Source organism: Pongo pygmaeus, chromosome 2 (genome assembly GCF_028885625.2).
Source record: "Pongo pygmaeus isolate AG05252 chromosome 2, NHGRI_mPonPyg2-v2.0_pri, whole genome shotgun sequence".
In the NCBI taxonomy this organism is placed as follows: domain Eukaryota; kingdom Metazoa; phylum Chordata; class Mammalia; order Primates; family Hominidae; genus Pongo; species Pongo pygmaeus.
Window position 1 is genome coordinate 180,190,070 of NC_085930.1, and position 17,005 is coordinate 180,207,074.

General features: G+C 38.2%; 1 protein-coding gene across 4 annotated transcripts in view; it reads right to left on the bottom strand.

Moving 5' to 3' along the window:
- Positions 1–1,585: 1,585 nt before the first annotated feature.
- TNIK (TRAF2 and NCK interacting kinase) overlaps positions 1,586–17,005 on the bottom strand; it is a 400,067-nt gene continuing 384,647 nt past the window's right edge. For all 4 annotated transcript variants that reach the window (XM_054479691.2, XM_054479690.2, XM_054479687.2 and 1 more), the window contains 5 exons: positions 11,522–11,622; positions 9,126–9,275; positions 6,852–7,011; positions 6,457–6,596; positions 1,586–4,212 (listed from right to left, as the gene is read on the bottom strand). In XM_054479691.2, the coding sequence (XP_054335666.1) occupies positions 4,129–4,212; positions 6,457–6,596; positions 6,852–7,011; positions 9,126–9,275; positions 11,522–11,622 (635 nt within the window). In that variant the 3' untranslated portion in view covers positions 1,586–4,128. The remainder of the gene's footprint in view (positions 4,213–6,456; positions 6,597–6,851; positions 7,012–9,125; positions 9,276–11,521; positions 11,623–17,005) is intronic.

Here is a 17,005-nt window from a genome sequence, read left to right on the forward strand (position 1 = left end):
ATATAGTCTCAGGGGAGGTCAGTTTTTGGTTGGTTGGTTACGTTTTGCTTGATTTGGTTAGATTTAAATTTTTGAAGAATGAACTAAAAGGTAACTAACAAGTTAGAGACTGTTGAAATGATCAGAACATGGTACCAGTGGTGATTTTGGAATATAAAGAGCATAGTAGTGTCATTCAGAATTGTTATCAGCATGCTGTGGATTTTCTCATGTTTTCCTGCAGTAGGTTAAAATTAAAGTTTTATCAATAACTATCTTCTTTCTTAAAAATAATGTAGCACATCTTACATCTTAAAGCAATCAGCACAAATGCAAGTGATGCCTGTTCAAGCAGACTTTCAAAGACAGCACACACTGTTAACACAAAGAGCTCTTCCACGTTTCAAGAATACAGTGACGGGAACTGGTACACATAATAGTAGGGAAAGCATTTTTTTTAAAACTTCGTGGAATGTGAGACTTTAGCCACTTCCTTTTCTAGCAGTGGATAAAACCAAAATGGTTCTGGCTTGAATTTCACATCTTTCTAATAATCTACTGGACAGGAGGGACCAGAGACACCAATTACCAATGAGTCACAAGAACAGACAAAAATTGTTAGTAGATTTTGACAACCAGGAACTAAGGTGTTTTTAAAAAACATGTACTTGATGCAAAGTATATTAGGAGTGCACCCTAGAAAACAATGTCAAAGTGTTAGAAAAATGGAGCCCCTGTCCAGGTGACCTTGTGAGATTTCACCCATAACTTAATATACCCTGTTTAATAAAAATAATAATAGTTCTAGGTCTTCTTGAAGGATTGTTTAGAAGTCTCCAAGAAAAATAATGAGATCTATCTAAAATAGAGCTGTTCAATTTTATGTGGAACTTAGTGAAAGCTGTCTTCATTTGCATTGTGTGTTATGATGACAGTGGTCTGGCTGGAACTGGCAGGGGGAAGAGCCTCATTATTTGAAGGAACTTCACAGGTCATCCATTCCTACCACCACTGGATGCAGGAATCCATGCTACAGTATCTTTGACTGGCAACCAGGAATGATGGTCACCTGCCAGACCCCAGACCCAGACTATGGTGTAGGCAGGCTCAGTAGATTTTACTGGATGATTATTAATTTAGAGCAGTAAGAACTGGCAGATCTAGTGAAACTTACTCTGAGGGGAGGGCTCAGTTTCTCCAGTTTCTCTTTGTAGGAAAATAAAAATACAATGAGCCAATTTCTAGAGACAAAAGTCACCTATAAAAAGATCAAAACTAAAGATTTTTTTTTTTTGTTGAGATGCTATAAAAATGGATGAAAAGCAACCATTCCTCCCTTACCCCCAAAAAGAATTAAGGCAATTCAGAAAGTTTGGATGAGCCACAAGGACACCATTCTGACATATTCTGCATGTTCTAGGCCTCATTATGTCAGGGCTGGAGTCTGTCTTGCTGGAGGAAAATTCATTTTTGAAGATAAAAGCTTCAGTGAATTCTTTAAATATCTATCTTTTAAAGAGCACAGATTTCTGGGGGGCCCATTTAAATTTGGATTTGCCTTGTACTCAGTGTAAAATATTAGTACAAAAATATAAAAGGCATGGCTTGATGTTTAACGTCTGTGTTTTATTGTTGTTGGCACCAGAAAAGCTCATGTTCTATGTTATGTCACTGTACATACTGTAAACAAGACTGCATTAATATTGTTTTCTTATGATTTGTTTCAATGAATCTAGATTTTAAAAAATACATTCACAAACTACCTTATGTTTAAACACAATGATTCCCTTTTATTTCTTAACTGTACCCAAAATCCCACAATAAAAAAATCATTTAAAGCTGTGTGTTTCAAACTTATCACTTAGAAATAAAAACAAAACAAAACACAACATAAAAACAGAGATCAGTTTGCAACATAATTTAAAGAAGCTTCTGGTTTAAAATACCACAGCAGCAATATAAAGAGCTGGTGGCAATCACATTCGGGAGTGAAATCGAAATCAATATATTTTGTCCACATCAGCATCCAATTACAGTAGTTGTTAAATTCAATCCAAAAAGTTATTGCTGAATTTGTGGCATGGAATTTGAGAAGACAGTATTGTTGAGCAGCACAACCACAGCAGTAAAAATGAGAACAGGAGGATTTCATTGCTTTTGAGAGCTAAAGGGACCGTGAGGAGGATATCTTGCTGATTGCCTGAAGATAATCCTCAGTTACATTCCTGCATATTACCTGCTTTAAATAAATGCAAATGACAACCACCTTTTCAGGAGGGGCATAATAATGTAATCCAGAAACTAGAATGTTTCCCCTTCTCTTCCCCATCTTGCCCAAACCACTAGATTGAAATGGCTCCATTTTCCTAATGTGTATTTCGTTCTCATTAATAGTACATCAGCTGCTCGTGTATTTAGGCAAAATCAGTAGGATCATAGTTTTTTTTTTTTTTTGATCCATTTACAGTAATTATTTTCTCCAGAAACAGGCGACATTAATTTTTGTCTTTGGATTCCCCCCACCTCCAATTTTTTAAGAAGAAAAATTTGGTCAACTACTGTTTCGTTTTAAAAATGTTAAATGCACCTGAGATTGCCAGTTGAGCTCTCTATATGTCTCCTGGAGATAACACTGCTGTGATGAACAGTGAAACAAAAACAAACAAAACGAGGTAGGTTAAAACAGGAAGCGCAACACAGATATTGTTTGCAACACCTCGATACCACAGGTGGCCATGCTTGTAGCTTTGGAAAAAAAAATCCCAGTCGCATAAAAGTTCAAATCATTTGAGTAAGAGTTTATAAGGACACAAGTCAACCTGAACTAAATACATACATATTTCTGCACAAATGTTGTTTACCATATGTTGGGTAATTTGGAGGAAGGTAAAGTGATTAGGGTCTCAAAATTTTGTCCAAAGCCTTGCTTTCAAGTTCTCTAAAATTGGAGCCAATGATGCCTCCTGTATCTGAGGCAGGCTTAGGAGTCTAGTCCCTTCTCTCACCCACCCAGGGAGAACACAGGCAGCTCAGAAACATTTATTATTAATTTTTTCAGTCACAGTTTTCTTCTTGAGAAAGTGGCACCCTCAGGAGAGAGCTGGGAATGTTCAGAGCCTGAATATCATCCACTCCCCAAGTCCCAGAAAGAACTCAACAAAGTCTCAGTCCTAATGAAGCCCAAACCAAGTGACCTCTTAGCCGGGAGGCTTTGTGCATTTTAAAAAAGACTACGTAAGCTTGTTTCCCAGAAGCTCTTTCTGTCTCACCCCATCTGTCATCCCATCTTTTGCCCTGATCTGTTGCATAATAGCTGAGGGAAAGTTGTGTTAGAGAGTCCCTCCATCGCTAGGCCAGCTCAACTCAATGGCGTTAGTATCCTATTCAACACACTCCATTCTGTAAAGGGCCATATAAAAATATGGCCTGTCATTCACAAAAGTGGTAGTTGATTTTATTAGACTAGTAGTTTTAAGGCTAGTAGTTTAGCCATTTAAAATCTATTTCCCAAAAGAGGGGAAAACTAGTATTTTTCTTCTCTTTTTAAAAATTCATTAGCCAGTTGCTATCAAAAAGCAACCTTTTGGGTTGGTGAAGGCAAGAGAGTTCTTAAATTACTCCACTATGTGGTTATGGCCTTCAGCCTAAGGAGATAAGGTACATTTATTGTGCTGTCTCTCGTCATTGGAAATTTTACAACATACCATATACTTAAAACTAGTAGGCAGACAGAATTTAAAAGACTCATTTTCTCAATATGCATTCTTTCCCCATTCTTGCAGAGTAAAGGGGTAAAGAAAAAAGGTAAAAACCTGAAAACCCACCATAACACAGCTTAATCATTAAGAGCACACAATATTTGTTTCTATCCCTAACTCCGAAGGGCACGTGGTCCATCTTTGTCCACAGACAAGGCAGCATTCTTGGGGATCTCCTGGAAATTTCTGCCACCTTTTTCTCTCCTTCTCAACCAGGCTGCAACATTGAAAGATGGACTGTATTGGGAGGGGTGGAGGGAGAGGAAAAGGGGAAAGCGATATGTTCAACCAAGCCTTCTGATTCTGCCTCTAGACTGGCATAAGTCCACATGAGTTATGTTCTTTTAAATTAGAAATAACGCCATGAAGATAAGTGCCAAGTGCTCTTCTGTTACCAGTTCATCATGGAATTTCTGTTGAGGGTCATGAAAAACACTTGGCTACTTCCTCCAGATCGCACGGATGCAAAAAATACCTGTTTGAAATTAAAAAGAAGTTAGTTCAACTGCATGGTCTTTTCCCCTCTTTTCTTCAACCGTCCATCCATTTTCTCTCACATGTCCTATCCTTGCCATGTGTCAGGTCTTAAGACTTAATGGCTTGTGTTTATAAAGTCCCTTTGGATATCGTGCATCCTATGTAAAAACTCCTGCCTTTATTCCTATGGTTGTTATTATTCCTTATTGTGGTATTGGTCTCCAGAGATGCTGAAGGGGCTATATCTTCATTTGTAACATCTCTTTGGGTGTTCACTTTTTAAAAGGGAGTTTCATGCTAGGATAACATGCTGGATTTCTGGCCTAGGACCCAACAGGTTCTTTGTTAATTTCTAGAAAGACACAGAAGCTTCCCTTCTCTCACCCATAAATGACAAGAAAGTAGACTTCAGGATGGAAGGGAATCCCTTCAAATTCTCAAAGTCAAGGGGGAGTTTTAGGCCTACTGACTATCATACAATTTCAGATTTCAGTTTTTTAAATTTAAGATAAAAACATTAAATAGTGTGGTCAGATAGGGCAAGGTATTTAATGCCTATTCATTTTGGCATTTCAAGAGTTAACTCATGGTTTCTCTGCTGATGGTGGCATATCCCAGGGCAAATGAGATCATAGTATTAACGAGTAGAACCACAGTCCATTAGGTTTGAGTCTGTTAAGTCATTTTATCAAACAACTGACAAATGTGAGAAAAATCTGGGTTACTGCTTACTTGAGCTGAATGTTAAATGTTAAAGAATCACTGCTTTAAATGTTAAAGAACCACTGCCCCAGGAAAGTAATATTTTGGGCTATGGCCTAGCCCTTCAGTCAGTCAATACCTAACTTTGGTCCGAGGCATTTGCTTTTGTCACTAGTCTAAAGTCTCTGCTACTTCATTTCTACAGCTTCTTCAGAAGAATGCTAACAACAACTTCTTAGGGAGGTCTCTGGAAATGCTTGACATTCACCTAATGCTACATATGAAAGTAATGCTACTCTTAGGGTCAATGAATCAAAACGGAGGACAGAGAGGGCCCATGGAAAACCACAGTGAAGAAAAGAAAGGGCTGCTATTCCCTCCAAGTTGTGTGCCCCTGGCCCTAAACCTTGGGTTCCAGACACTGGTGTGGCCCCAGCCTACTCCTAAGGGTGTGGCATGGCTTGGAACAGCCCTGCTGGGGTAGGTTTTCAATCGGAATGTGGGTATCCATACCCAGATCACTCCTAGTTTTTTGATTCTTAGAGACTGGGTGGGAGCTGGAGTTTTACTAGGTTATGTTTGTTTTCTGGGAAATCTAAATGGCTGGAACCATCTTTGCCACCTGCAGCTACAGTCCACCCAGACCACATCAGGTCAGAGTAGTGGGCCAGGGTTGAATATAGTTTAGGCCCACATCACCAGGTTTGGACTAAGACCAACCTGACCTTTGGGGAACTGGGTTGGACAAAGGGATATACAAAAATTCAACCCATCATAGTGTTTTTCTATAGGTGTTTATGTCTGTGGCTTTAGGGACAGTATTTCTATGTTGGCCACAGCCACAAAGGATGAATTCGCAAATGCAGTATGGCTTAGCTACTAAAACCTCGGGGTTACTCTACAGGGAGGGTAAGGGAGAAGCAGTACTGCTGCAGAATGCCCCTCTGAGGTGACTGATCATGCCAGACGGACACAGCCAATTTCACTGGAAAACAGTTTACCTATGACATTTCAGAAGAAACATGGCTGGAATGACACAAGACATGGCACTAGTTGAGTTTGTGATTGTGCATTCCTTAAGGAATGGGTGACACTTTTAAAAAGCTTATATTTCTACACGTCAAATGTTTTGGATTTAAAGGTGAATATAAGGTGATTGGTTAGGTCTTGAAAGTGACTTTGTGAACAGTCTAAAAGTGGAAGTATAAAGTTGACCCACTGTGAGATGATTAATGATGGGCCAACTGCTCTAAGTGCTTAGGAGAATTTGGGGTGTCTGCTGAGTCATCATAAGGCCTTCAGGCCACAAAAGTTTCTAAGAGGTTTACAAGAAATTTCTAGATGTTTTTATGTAGTTTTTGACATGTGAATAATATATTGAGTGCTCACATGGATCAAACCAAATAATGCCATTTCAAGATAATATTGATTGTTTAACACAGATGTGATTCAAATCAGTATAAAGGAAAATGAAGGTTTCACAGGTACCTGGTGGTCTCTTAAAATGCAAACACTAATGCAAATGTTGAAACGGATTTACCTTATCATTTCTTTCACATAGAAACTTTAACCTTTGAGCTCGCTTATGCATAAATACTCCATCCAAATGTCCTGTTTCCACTGACCGGATCTCAATAGCTTTCTCGCCCCAGCCCATTATCTGATTGGAATGAATGTAGGCTGTCAAAAGGAATTTCCAAAACTGCATTAAAAACATTAGATGGGCAATAACTCACAGCATCTGTTCACATCTTAACCACAAAAATGACAAACGACTTGAGATAAATTGACAAAGCAAGTCTTACAAGAGTTATTCACAGATTTTTTTTTTTTTTTTTTTTTTTTGGTGGAATCAAATGGTTGTTTCACATTTCTTGATTTTCGTTTCATTTGGGGGGTGTAACTGCTGAAGGAGATAAGGAAGGGTTAACCTACCCACAGACGTGGGCATTTCTCCCCATTGGAGCACCACATCCTTAGTTATCCGGCCATAGGTGTTTACATACACCCCCTCATCCTCATAGCAAACAAGCATTTCCATTCCATCTGTTTTAGGCAAGATGACAATAGCATGAGGAGTGATATTGCCCTGAATCTAGAAGACAAAGAAAAGCCAAGCATTATTCTTTTAAAAAATAAAACGCCTTGACTATTCATCTCTAACAACTGCAAAAAAGAGATTTTTGTTTATTTTCATTGTCACCCTAAAGACTGAAATTTGCTTTAATTTAACCACTGACTTGTAAAATACCCTGGTAAATCAAACTTAGTCACTAGATTAAAAATTCAATTTACCTGTTCCTAAAAACAGCATGTAAATCTATGGCACACCTACTATGTGCCAATCATGGGGCCCTTTACATATATAATTTCTAGTACCTAGAATAGCTCCCCAAAGTAGATAGCTTTGTTTACAGATGAGGAAACTGCATCTCAGAAGGGCTTTGTGTCTTAATCAAAGTTGTGCTAGTATTTGTTAGTAGAGTTGGGATTTGTGTACATCTTGTTGATGTTGAAATTAATGTGTTTTCTATTAGCACAACTACTTCCAAAAAAGATGAGGAGAATGTAAGCCAGCTGAATCTAATGAAGATAGCTTAAGTGAGGTCAAAATGAACTCCTACCAAAATAATCTGTGAAAAAAGTACATATATAGAGGATTGTTTATCTGGGTGTCTAAATGCCAGAATACTTCATGGCTTGGTTAGAAAAAATATTTAGAATTACCACTCATTTAAAAAAATCACTATTGCCGCACACAGTGGCTCATGCCTGTAATCCCAGCACTTTGGGAGGCCGAGGCGGGCGGATCACGACGTCAGGAGATCGAGACCATCCTGGCCAACACGATGAAACCCCGTCTCTACTAAAAATACAAAAAATTAGCTGGGCGTGGTGGTGGGCACCTGTAGTCCCAGCTACTTGGGAGGCTGAGGCAGGAGAATGGCATGAACCCAGGAGAGGCGGAGCTTGCAGTGAGCCGAGGTCACGCCACTGTACTCCAGCTTGGGTGACAGAGCAAGACTCCGTATCAAAAAAAAAAAAAAAAAAAAAAAAAAAATCACTATTGAAATAAGTGTATATTAATTTGTTCTAGGAAAGGAAATGTGATGTTGTTGTGATCCCCTAGTTGAGAATGCCATGGCAGCCCAACATGTGCTTGATGGATTGGACTAAGAGAGTTGAGGATTATCATAGTTATGCCTTAGCTGCCTCACCAGGAATGTGAGCTGTGAGTCCTTGTGTTCACCCACATCCACATGAGTTAAAAGTGGTAATAATGCAGCAATGAATGGCAATTGTGTGTGTGTACGTAATATACTGAAACAACTTCTTTTAGTTATTGCATTTCATTAGAATAAAGTCTTAAAACTCTCAAAATACCAGTCAGCAGTAGCTTCAAACATTCCTGATAGTTTCTCCTGTATGTTAGCCTTGGGATTACACACAGGACACACACTTTACACTACACTTAATCCTAATAAGTGAATCCATGTGCAGCATTTCCCTTTAACAGTTATGTTTCAAGCAATATGTCAGGATAGTAATATGAATATTTTAGGGCTAATAAGATCTACAATTTGCAGGGCCCTGTACCAACTGCTTTAGATCCATTACCTCATTTAATACTAATGATAATCCTATGGGATAAGTCTTTTTATCCATATTTTACAGATGCAAAAGCCGAGGATTGGAGAGGCTGCCTACTGTGTCCATTACTGCAAAGCTAATACATGCGAGAGACACTGTGTCTGACTCCACTGTACCACACTGCCCTCAAGCTGAAGAAAGGAACTAAAAATAGCAAAAAACAATTTTCTCCAATAAAATAGTACCTGACCATTGGCTTTCTCTAACATAAAATGAACGAATTTCCCTTCAAAAACTGAATGTGGAAAGTCGTCTACCGAATATAATTCATGCCCTTGAAAGAAAAATATCATATTCATTTCAATCTAAAGTCCAAAGAGACAACATGTAAATGCCAAATGATTTCTATTATGTATTCCCCAGTTTTAGGAAGTCATAAAAATTAGTTAAATTTATATATTTTAGTTATTAAAAGCAGTATACTTAATGAAGAACGAAAGTCCATTTGCTGGTTAGTAAAGTTTGCATGACTTCTACTAAAACTATGCAAAACAAATCTCTTTCTATATGCAGGCTGTTGTACAGAGAGCCCTTGAAAGTCTACTTGTGAGTACTTACATGAGATGGTATGTAGATATCATAAGAGTTTCCTGAATCAACATCAATTACATGGAAACCAGTGTGTGAACCAAAAATAACCTTTAATCTTTGACCTTCTTCTACCGTGAGATCAACTAGCAGAGGCTTGTGCTGGAGATCTGCAAAAGACTTTAAAAATCACCCCATTAGTATCCCCATCACTCAAAACGGTATCTTAATAATTTTTTTCCTTTAGCCACTGTCTAGAGGAAGTTAACTTCTAACTTTATTAAAGTGAAAAACTAGAAAATTTCTCTTTCAGTTTTAGGTCTGTTGATATTCTGGCCCTAGGAGGAAGGGTCTAGCATCCATTTGTGCCCCTTTCTCTACCCTTTGTCCTTCGGGGCAGTGAAGTTTAAGTTGGTGCACAGGTGTTAATTTTGACAGTGGTAATGTATATTAAAAACCTGGTGCCTGGGTACTGCTGTTTTCTCCTGTTTATTTCTGGCCTTTGTCCTCTGAAGAAGGCCCAGTCACCTCTCTGGCCCCTCTCTTTCCCATGTGGCAACCAGGCCCATCCACAGCAACTATCCTTTCAGAGACAGCCTGGGAGGGACAGCCAAGGCCGGCTGTTTTCTCAGCCTGTTCAGTATTAATGGGCATGCTCTGGTTTGGATTTTTCTTCAGTGAATGAGTGGGCATAAGATTGGCATTTTCTCTTAACTTAATGTTGGAATCTGAGACTTGGGTTTGGGTGATAGAGAAAGAGGTGGGAGTGGAACATCACAAGATTGATGGCTTGCATTGACTATTTGGGTTTAACTAGAAAGCAAAAAGAGAGGTCTTGCCAAGTTTGTCAAAGTTCTCTGTGTTTGAATCCAGAGCCCAAGCCCCAACTAACTGTCAAGTGTTCCTCTGCCATTTCCCTTTGCTATTTTTTAACCACACTCTACCTTTGGGCCTTGAGATCTGGGAGAGCATTTGTGAAACTACAATTGCCTTAACTATAATGCCACTGCTACCTCTCAGACCCTTCTCTTCTCATCTTTTGCTAACACCATTCTGACAGCATGGGAAACTCTAGCCTCCTGTCCTTCTCCTGTGGGAAGGCTTGGCATCTTGCCAGTTCCACTCTTTCCTGTTCAAGTCTTTGCCTTTGCTCTTTCCTCCTTCTGGGCTGGGTCTGGTCTGTCCGAAAGAACATTTTGCACTCTCTCATGTGTCTCTGGGTCATAAAATGGTGGCAGTAACTTCAGAGCAAGAATGGGAATGGGATGTTGATTGAAAAGCTTTTGTGGAGACAGATTTTGGCAGAACAGGAGTACCACTTTGGCTTTTAGGAGTTATCCCTTAATTGTTATTAGTAACCTAATGCATTCCAATTTTTTTTTCCATAAAAGTGAGGTTATGGAGGGGAGCCCATTTCCATTAATGAATCTATTTTCCTGAGCACATCACAAGCCATCTGCACTAAGGGAACAAGATAGAAGTGATTCAGCCCTGAAATGGGCCTACATGGTGTTCCAAGGGCAGTTTTGCCCTTCATGGCGAATGTGGCAGAAAAGAATTAATAAGGAGCCAAATGGAGATAACAGTCATAAAGGTGGGGAGAAAAAGTGAGAGCCAATGAGACATAAAGAAGTAGACAGACATAAGCTGAGAGAGAGAGAGAGAGAGAGACAGAGAGAGAGTGTCAGAGAAGACAGAAGATAAGTTCACTTGGGCTATGCATAGGTTATGCAGCTCTGAACACATCTGGGTGCCTGTAAGTACTGGTCCTCCTGGCATTTGGGTGTCAGCTTCATGAGCTGGGGTCAACAGCACTAGCATATCTCCATCCCACTCCTGGCAAATCTCATGAGTGACCAGTCCAACCATGGTGGGTACAGACTTAGACAAGGTAAAAAATGAAAAGGCAATCAAAATAGAAGAATGCAGAAAAACTAGGTCATTTCTGTAAGTTAGCACTGGGGACATACAAGCATCACCTCAGTTTTAGGGACTTCATCCAGAAAGATTTATGAGGATTAAAAGACTTAGAGACTCAGTTTAACTCTGAGATTCAGTGCTGCCATTTGTCTGCCTTTTTCAAACAAAATATCAGGGAATACCCTGGTTTAGGTGGCTTTATAACAAATGTCATTGCATAAGATCATAATCAATGATATACCTACTAACCATTCTAAATGCCTCTTGAGGATGATGATTCATAGATCTCAAGGAGGAGGGCATACCCAAATTTTAATCTAATTTTATAGCATTTACAAATACTTAGTCTTTACTTTTGAAACAATAAACCCTAGAGTACCTACACTTTTAAAACAGGTTTATTATCTATATGAAAATTGTTATTGGTCTATATAGACTATTTTATAAATGGGTAGAAACTGAAAATTTTTAAAAAGCACATTTTAGATAATCACATGCCTGCTTACCTTAAATGCCATGAATTTATGATACGGTTTAGGAGCCCAAGCATATATTTCCACAGCATTCTTTAAGGCAATCACCAAAAATTTGATCCTTTCATATTTAACTGTAATAGAAAAATTATAAGTGAAAAAGTACATCAATTTATTCAAGTTCTTTGTATTATATTAATGAATGTATAAGCAACAATATGTAAATTTAAATATTAATGTTGGGTGTCAGCTTCATGAAGGTGATGTTCCTGGTGTGGGATTTTTTTCATAGATACTGATTTAGCTTCCCTTAGCCAACTTTGGTTGGCAGAACACTTATGGCTTTTGCTTTATATTGAAGACTCTTTTCATCATCCAGAGATATAACTGCTTAGGACTGTCTTTAACACTAGGTCTAGATGTTGATATTCATTGTAATAAGAATGTGTGTAATTTCCTTCATGCTAGCTTGCCTGGCTTTTACGTTCACCCACATGTAAGTAGCTGAGAGCAGATATGGCAAGATGGTAGAAAAATTAGCAAATGGGCAGATATAAAGGCTGCTGTTTGCTTATTATTTATATTTGAATTCCAATTACCAAGTGAAATAATTGCTTGTTTATGCTTCTAACGAAAGGGGGTGTTAGGAGTCTTGGGTTCTGTTAGTGACTTAAAGGGCTCCGAATACTGACAAATCCTTTTACTCTTTAGAAAGATGGAATATTAAGCATTGTAAATTCTATGGACAGAAGCTTAGTTAAATGATTGAGTCCCCACAATGCTTTTGCTTACACAAAGTAGTACTCAATAAATGCTTATTGAATGGATGAATGGAAGAACAGACTGTTGTCTGGCATTCTCTTCATTACTCTTACCTGTGTGTGTGTCTCTGATAGAATAATAAGCAATGTTTACAATGATACCTTGAGAGATTGAACAATCCTTTAAGTGCCTTCTGAATCTTTTGCTATTAAGTGTGGATTCTAATTCTTAGAGAATTAGTAATCCACAGTTGGTACACATGGCAGTCAGTTTCTTGGTAAAATACCTCAACAAACAGAATATTCTGAGTCCTAAAGAAACTAGGTAGGAAAAATTTTAATACACTTAAATGACATTAAGTTTCCAGTTATTTGCTTTATAACTTTTCATGACATAAAGTGTTTATTAGACTATTTTTGCTGATCTCTTCACCTGAAACCTAGGAAAAGATCCAAGCTCTTGGCATTGAAGGAATATACCTCAAAATAATAAGAGCCATATATGACAAACCCAGAGCCAACATCATACTGAATGGGAAAAAGCTAAGAGCATTCCCCCTAAGAACTGGAACAAGACAAGAATTTCCACTCTTACCACTCCTATAGTATTGGAAGTCCTAGCCAGAACAGTCAGGCAAGAGAAAAAAATAAAAAGCATCCAAATTGGAAAAGAGGAAGTGAAATTATCTCTGCTGATGACAGGATCTTATGCCTAGAAAACCCTAACGATTCCTCCAAAAGACTCTTAGTGCGGAGAACTTCAGTAAAGTTTCAGCACACAAAATTAATGCACAAAAATCAGTTACATCAATAATGCTCAAGTTGAGAATCAAATCAAGAGCTCAGTCCCATTTATAATAACACACACACACCCCACACACACCCCTAGGATAATACATTTAACCAAGAAGGTGAAAGACCCCTACAAGGAGAACTACAAAGCACTGATGAAGAAACCATAGGTGACACAAATGAATGGAAAAACATCCCATGCTCATGGATAGGAAAAATCAATATTGTTAAAGTGACTATACTGCCAAAAGCAGTCTACAAATTGCCAATGTTGTTTTTTACAGAATTAGAAAAGACAATTCTGAAATTCATATGGAACCAAAAAAGAGCCCCAATAGCCAAAGCAATCCTAAGCTAAAAGAACAAAGTTGGAGGTATCACATTACCTGACATCAAACTATACTGTAAGACTGTAATAACCAAAGAAGCATGGTACTGATACAAAAATAGATATACAGATCAATGGAACAGAATAGAGAACCCAGAAATAAAGCCACATACCTACAACCAACTGATCTTTGACAAAGTCAACAAACATAGACAATGAGGAAAGGACACCCTGGGAAAATTGGCTAGCCATATACAGAAGAATGAAACTAGACCCTTATCTCTTACCATATCCAAAAATTAACTCACGATGGATTAAAGATTTAAATGTACCCAAAACTATAATAAGAAAACCTAGGAAAAACTCTTCTGGATATTGGCCTAGGCAACATGTTTATGACTAACACCTCAAAAGCAAATGCAACAAAAACAAAGACAAATGGGACTTAATTAAGCTAATGAGCTTCTGCGTGGCAAAATAAACAATCAACAGAGTAAGCAGACAACCTACATGATGGGAGAAAATATTTGCAAACTATGCATCCAACAAATTTCTACAAGGAATGCAAACAATTCAACAAGAAAAAATCAATCCTATTAAGTGGGCAAAGGACATGAACACACATTTCTCAAAAGAGGACATATAAGCAGCCAACCAACAGATGAACAAATGCTCAATATCACTAAACATCAGAGAAATGCAAATCAAACCCACAATGAGATACCATCTCACACCAGTCAGAATGGCTATTACTAAAAGGTCAAAAAAAACAACAGATGGTGGTGAGGCTGCAGAGAAAAGGGAGTGCTTATACACTGTTGGTGGGAATGTAAGTTAGTTCAATCTCTTTGGGAAACAGTACAGAGATTTCTCAAAGAACTAAAAATAGAACTACCATTCTACCTAGCAGTACCACTTCTGGGTAAATCCCAAAGGAAAATAACTTTTTTTTTTTTTTTTTTTTTAAATCAAAAGGGCACCTGCATTTGTATGTTTATTGCAGCACTGTTCACAACAGCAAGGTCATGGTATCAAGTTAAGTTGTCCATCAACGGTTGATTAGATAAAGAAACTGTGGTATATATACAGCATGGAATACTATGCAGCCATAAAAAGAATGAAATCCTGCCATTGGCAGCAACGTGGATGGAGCTGTAGGCCAATCTCCTAGGGTAAAATAACCCAGAAACAGAAAGTCAACACATGTTCTCACTTATAAGTGGAAGCTAACAATGGGGTGCACGTGAACACAAAGCTGGAAATAATAGACACTGAGGACTCTAAAAGGGGAGTAGCAGGTTAAGGGCTGAAAATTTACCTGTTGCGTATAATGTTCGCAATTTGGGTGATGAGTTCACTGGAAGCCCAAGCCTCACCATTATGCAACATACCCATGAAACAAACCTGCATATGTACCCCCTGGATCTAAAATAAATTTTAAAAAGAAAAGAAAAAAATCCCTTCAGATTTTGCTGATTTTCAGGTTGAAAGAAGAAATAAATAGGTTCATATTTTTAAAGAAATTTAAAATCATCTTGAAAATAAAAACTTATCTAAGCACATATAGGCTCAGATAAATCAAGAAATATTTTAAATGACTCTTGGATATACAATTTGCTTTTCTTTTTTATTCTCATTTTATATTTTTAAAATTTCACAAGAATTTGAACATACTAGAATACTCGTGCTACAAGAAGATGTCAGTGCTGTTGTGGCTGGAATTTCATAGGGGAAGCTAAGTGGAAACTGAAAGTGGTTCTTTGGATAACTAAGGCAAACAGTGTTTCTGAAAATTAAGCTGGTCTCAAGTTTTCTGATAGAGAATTACCAGATATTGCTCCCTGGTTAAATTTTACTTTAGATGTGTGGATATAGATCAGCCTACTGATGTTAGGACAATGAAGGGACGGCAATGATTAGAAGGAAGACGTCAGAAATGTTAGAAGGGCCAACAGTAGATGTGCAGGTCAAATAGGATTCCTGTAGCCTGATGTTTTTGAAAAACACTTGTCAGGTATATGCAAGAGATAATATTCAGAAATGTTACATTATTTCCTGCAATGAATTTTATGCTCTGTAATCATACAGTATTAGTTTATGGACACAAAGTTTGATCACTAGAAATCTTTGGACTAACAAATGCCAAGTAACTAAGGCAAAATACTCAAAAGGAAACAGCTTCGAAATTGTTTCTATTGCTTTCCCCTGAAAACATGACCTGTTCTCAAAGAAAGCAGCTCACTATTTTCAAAAGAAAACCAAATATGCATATGAATCTGAATTCTGCTTGGTGTGAGAATGATGGGATGTATGTTTTATACTTTGCCAAATTATCAAATTGAGGACAAGAAAAAATTAGAATTCCAGGGTATCCTATTAGAAAGTACCAAATAATTCTGATTGCTGAACAAAAATGTACAGTGGAGCAAATAGCTTGCACTGCCGCCCAGCCTGCTATAGAAAAACATTCCCGCATGTGGTCTGGTTTGTGAATAAAGCTATGTCCTTTGAACATCCATTCCTTTTTTTAAAAACAAATACTTCTTAACTGATTTCCCTGGGCCTGGCTCTGTGCTAAGTGCTGGCGAGATGTAGATGTGGCTCTGGCCACATACGTTTACAGACATTAAATGTTTATTTTTTTCCAAAAGCTGCTTTTTTTTTTCTTTGAGATGGAGTCTCGCACTGTTGCCCAGGCTGGAGTGCAGTGGCGCCATCTCGGCTCACTGCAACCTCCACCTCCCAGGTTCAAGTGATTCTCCTGCCTCAGCTTCCCGAGTAGCTGGGATTACAGGTGCCCGTCACCATGCCTGGGTAATTTTTTGTATTTTTAGTAGAGACAGGGTTTCACTGTGTTGGCCAGGCCGGTCTTAAATACCTGATCTCACGATCCACCTGCTTTGGCCTCCCAAAGTGCTGGGATTACAGGCATGAGCCACAGCACCTGGCCCAAAGGCTGCTTTTTATACTTATCAATACATACATTATCTATGTTGTAAGGTCAGGGGCTTTTTTTTTTTTTTTCCTTTGTAAAACTGTGAATGACATGTTATTAAGTGAGGAACATGTCCTTCTCAGGCACCAAATCTTCAGGTTCACTAGCCAGCCCCAACACTTCCTAGTATTGTGTCAAGGTTATCTGGGAAGGTCACCTGGAATGAAATTAGAGAAAAGGCAGGTGGAGACTCTGCTTCAAAATAGAGTCCCCTTTCTAGTTGGCAGAATATGATACACTGAAGTTCTTGCTTTCTGAGCTCTTCTTTATAGCATGCCCCTTCTGTTTCCACATTCTGTATTTAATACACTTGATTAGATTTCCACTGACATTATGTCATCACACATGATTGGACCCACTTGACTGGTTAAAATTTCAATGTGTCTCATACTTTTCTGAGACCACATCATGGACTCCTTTGAACTGAAGGTGTCTAATGTTCCTCCGCCACTCCTTTATTGTCATTCTTTATGTTAAATAATTAATGTATTTTATCTAGTACACATTTTAAAAGCCTCCACACATTTTCTTATTTTTATCAGCTATGGATTGAACAAGTCTTACAGGTACCTATTTTAAAAAGCCAAATAACTCTACAGGGCTTATGAAAACCAAGTCCCTGCCTCCCTGCTGCTTCCTGC